The sequence below is a fragment of the Alligator sinensis genome, unplaced genomic scaffold (assembly GCF_000455745.1).
Source record: "Alligator sinensis unplaced genomic scaffold, ASM45574v1 scaffold73_1, whole genome shotgun sequence".
Classification (NCBI taxonomy): Eukaryota; Metazoa; Chordata; order Crocodylia; family Alligatoridae; genus Alligator; species Alligator sinensis.
In genome coordinates this window covers 5,019,884-5,024,674 of record NW_005841838.1, presented here as the reverse complement: position 1 = coordinate 5,024,674, position 4,791 = coordinate 5,019,884, and the positions used below count along the sequence as shown (strand labels likewise).

General features: G+C 39.9%; 1 protein-coding gene across 2 annotated transcripts in view; it reads right to left on the bottom strand.

Moving 5' to 3' along the window:
- PARN (poly(A)-specific ribonuclease) overlaps positions 1 to 4,791 on the bottom strand; it is a 143,072-nt gene that overhangs the window by 6,012 nt on the left and 132,269 nt on the right. For both annotated transcript variants that reach the window (XM_006015524.3, XM_006015525.3), the window contains one exon: positions 1,323 to 1,516. In XM_006015524.3, coding sequence (XP_006015586.1) covers positions 1,323 to 1,516 — 194 coding nt within the window. The remainder of the gene's footprint in view (positions 1 to 1,322; positions 1,517 to 4,791) is intronic.

Sequence of the window (4,791 nt, the reverse complement as noted above, 5' to 3'; positions counted from 1 at the left end):
AAACCCTGTGTGAGATCCAGAGGAGCGTGGCGGCCTGATCCACCGCCCACCTCTTCCCGTCTTCGAGCGCGACTAATATAAGACGTATTTACGATTTCTACATTGGTGGCCTGTTCACCCAGAGCATCCAGAGCTCTGCACCGTGGAGCCTAGCAACCTCCACGAGACCGTCTGTGTTGTGTCTGTCTGTAACTGCAACTTAATCAAGCTTTCCAGCCTACACCATTGCCATCTCGGTGTAAGTAAACAATCTTTTAAACTACCGATACGCGTCCGTGCCTAATTCCAGAGCGAAGGCCTTCCCTCTCCACCCCCGCGTGCCCGGGCTGCTGGCCACAGCCCGCATGCAGCATGAAAAAGGGCTCGGAGCGCTCCCGGCCCGCACATATAGCTCATTAATTACTTAATACAGGGGACTATACATGTGACCGTCAGGAGGCAAACACTATTTTGAATGTAGGGTTTGTTCTTTTTTTTTTTTTTTTTTCTGTTTTCTGCCTCTAATCAGCTCAAATCCCATTTAAAAAAAGGAGCTAGCTACTCCCTGGGGCAAACCAGTTTCCAAGTCTAATATCAAATAATAATAGTAACTTAGTGCTTGATGAAAGACTCAGGCAGGCAAGGTTCTTTGAGTAGATGTGATACCTTATTAGTCAACTGAGACTTTTCACCTAACAGGGTACTGGAGGTCATAAGAGAGGCTCTCATTCAATATTTGTAATAAAAACTAGCCTGTATACAATACAACATCCACTTTGCTATAGTCAAATCTTGAAGTGAAAAGTTCTCTCTGCACTGCTTCCTTTTTTCCTTCATCTATCTTTCTCCATTTTCCCATTTCAGATATTTTATTTAACTACTTCAGAGAAAAGGTTAGAAATTAATGGAGTGTTTTGAACTTGTAATACCCTTTATACTACTATGAAATGCAGGTTTTTGTTATTTTTGCTTTTTGTTCAGCTCATCCTTTATATTGATTACAAATAGTGCTTAGCTTTTAATATACCTGGCTGATGCTTTGTTTATGTTAATGTGCTTGCCTTGTAGTCATACAAGGGAAACAAACTTGCACATGTCCTGTGTCACCCCAAACTGTCAAGTTCACAAACAAGAATTCACAATTTCAAGGCTGATGCAAAAGCTCTGTATAAACAGGTAAATCTTGTAATATCTAGGAAGGTTTGCTGGACTCAGAAGGAAACAAGCTGTAGACTCCTGTCTTTTGAGGAATTATAACCACCCAACTGGTTTCTTCTGACACAGAAATCCCAACTTCCCTATCTCCAAACCTTAAAATAAATAATCAACCAAACAGCTCGTACCTGTTGGACCCTGCTCCTTCTTGACCTTTTTGAACTTCTTGGCTCTCTTCCTTCCACCTGGAACAGACTCTGCACAGGAGTCTCTCTCATCCAGCTCTGTGTCTTGGACTTCCTCTTCTTCCATATCATCAGAGCCAGCTTCCTCCTGAATTGGACTCATACTTCTCTTTCCTGCTGTGCTAGTCGCCGTAAAACTGAAATTAAAAATGGCAAGGCAATATGGTTAACCTGATGGAATGAATGTAGAAAGTGTATCTAATTAAAACAGCTGAATCTGGCTACACACCAAAATTAGAGATACATGTCAGCTATGAATTTTAGTAATCATGACAGTTCACCATGCTGACTACCTAAATTGTCTGGAAAATAAAGAAGTCTTAAAATTACCTTGCCTGGTGGAAGATTTGGCTGGCTGTGATGTTCTATGAAAATGATATTCACTGCTGTTCAGAGTTTAATCTTTTAGATGCAGAATGATTCAACTCTTTATCAAAGAGTATTTTATTATTTTACCATCTAGCTCAATAATAAAAGCAATAACTATATTAGGACAATGTGTTTTTATGAAGACACTATGATTGTTCAGTGTATCCTAAGACTCAGCCTTGGGATAGCTGTCCCAAGACCATCTGGATAGACACTGAAAAATTGATTTTATATTTGTTTGGTCTCAGAAATGTGTGCAAAATTAACACATCTTATATGCTCAATTCATCATATCTCTTTTGTATTGTATGTAATCTTAAGAATATTTCCTAAGTGACAGGTAAAGCCATCAAATTTCACTTAATCTATTTTAATCAGGTCTTAGAGATTCCCTGCTATCAAGCATGAGTCTATAAATTCAAATAAAACTCTTACTTTTCTGTAGAACACTTATCTATAATGCAATCTGAAGGTCATCAACTTTATTTAAAAACTAACATATGAATGAAACACTTAAGACATTTTATTTAGAATTCACTGAAATTATATCTGTTTTGTACAGTGTATCTTTTAATTCCATTGGGATGCTCTTGTAATCTGGCATTAAAGCAAAATTTTCACGGACATTAAATGAAGGTTAGCATCTACGTGTAACATGCAGCACTAACAACCTAGCCCAAAGAACAGTTGCTGTAATTAAATTTACATGTATCTGATCATCAGCTGCTTAAGAGTTGGTGCATTTTAATTTTTTTTTTAAGCAAATTATTTTACAGTACAGGCAGTCCTCGACTTACAACGTTTTGAGTTACAACGTTTTGCACTTACAACATTTATAAATTGACACCTGGTTTCAACTTCGACGTCAGTTTTGACTTTACAACACTTGAGCCAACACGACGCCACACCAGCGAACAAGTTCGCTGTGTCGCCCATCTCCCTGGAGAACATCTGTCCAAACTTCCTTGGACACTTTGAGAAAGCAGACAAGACTCCAGAAAAACCTTCAGCCAAGACTCCTAAGAAGACTCCAGCCAAGAACCCTTCCAAATGTCCAGCAAAGTCACCTCAAAGAAGTCCATCCAAATCAATATGATTGCTATTTACAATATAAATACATTAATGTAGCTATATTAATAATCTATAATTGACTGAATACAAAATTCTGGGTTATTTTTGGTGAAAATAGGGTATTGGGCTTTGGTTCAAGAACCAATTCCCCATTTATAACATTGTTTCCTATGGGAAAATTGGTTCCGAGCTGCAACATTTTGACTTAAGATACGGTTTTTAAGAATTAGTTGTGTCGTAAGTCCGAGGACTACCTGTACTAAATTCATGTTGTGGGACTTTACATTTTCCATGAAACTGGACTTCTAATCCCACTGTATTCATCCGTTCTGAATAATTCTCACACAAGTAAAATTTTAATGTTATTTCTGACTTAAAAATCACAAGCTTTCCTGAAACAAATGGTAAGAAAATACAGCTCTTCAACCATCCTTTAGAGGAAATTTTATTAAGTTTTGGCTTTGAAATGCATTTTTTGCAGCAGATTCAGCTGACCGTCTTGCAATGTAAAGTACACTTTTTGGAATGTCCAAAAGGCAATATGCAAACTTGAAGCATATGACTAAGCCTCTTGCTCTTACTTCTGCTTTGGAACACAAACACCATTTGCTCTGGTGAATAGCTGGCTTTTCCTTCAAACATTCAGACACAAGCAGCTTTCCTCTGGGATTTGTGACTAATCTTTACATTGAGTCATACCACAGCAACCCTGCATAAAGCAGCTGAAAGCTAGTCAGCTAGATGGCCCAAAAAGTAGGATAGAGCTGACTATTTACCAGGTGGATCTATTCCCAATATCATTAAAAACATGCAACTCAAAGTTTCAGACAAAACTTAAATGAAAGAAGCAAAGTTCCAACAAGAGAGTGCAGATACTCCCCAAAACTGAGAACCCAACCATCAAGTTTTTTAAAGCCCCTTCTGAAAAATATTTAAAATAAGAAATCTACTTGTGTGGAGAAGTATAAAAATTGAAGAGCTGAAGTATAGGGACACCATGCTACAAAAGGATACTCAGCACACCTAAATCTCTGAAAGGAAGCTGTCCTACTTTCAGTTCTTTTAAGAAGTGATTGTGACCGTCACACAGGACCCTGGAAGGTATTATTTCTGTAGTGCTACAAAATGTATGACACTACAAAATATACAGCACTAAGGGCTGTGCACATGTGCCTGCCCACTGGCTGAAGTGTGATAAAATGCCTGAAAGCCATGGGAGCTATTAGTAATAGCTGATTAAGACTGGAGACCACTGCAGGAGCTACAGGGGCTGCTCTATCAGTCTCTAGTCTGGGGCTACCTCTTAATTGTGAACTTTAAAGAGCTTCTGGCACTCTTAAGCATTAGCAGCCCTTTCAGGTTGTTGGTGCAACTATCTGCAAGCCATTCTGTGACAGTAAGGGCCAACTGTGGTCAGCTCTTACCACTGCTACAGCCCCACTGATTGTCCATTGGGCCATAATAGGGCCAGGACAGCCTGCATGCTACCCCAGGGAGCCAAGCGCTCACCCAGTCAGCCTCCACTCTGTAACCCTTTAAATTTAGACCCGTTGGCAAGATCTTTGTTTGTATATATCTCTTGGGACAAGGACATTTCCATCTGTTTAATATGTAGCCAAATATCCTGTCCAGAATGTCAAGCGTATCAGCATTCCCACACTGAAAAACGGCGGTGGGGGTACTTTAACTAATGCTTGTTGAATGAGCTTTAAAGCGCCCTTGCCACCATTTTTCAGCGTAGGGATGCTAATTCACATGACACTGGAGTCTGCTGGAGTGTGGTAATTGCCACAGTTCAGCAAACTCGATTAATCAAGCCTGCTCCAGTGCACTGCAATTACACCTTTACTGTACAGTAGAAGACATCTAAAAGGGTACTGGGGTATAGGTTGTAGCCGTAATGGTCTAAGGACATAGGCAGACATAGGCGACATGTAGGGAGAGGATGGGGGGGGGTGTGCCCCCCCCGCCG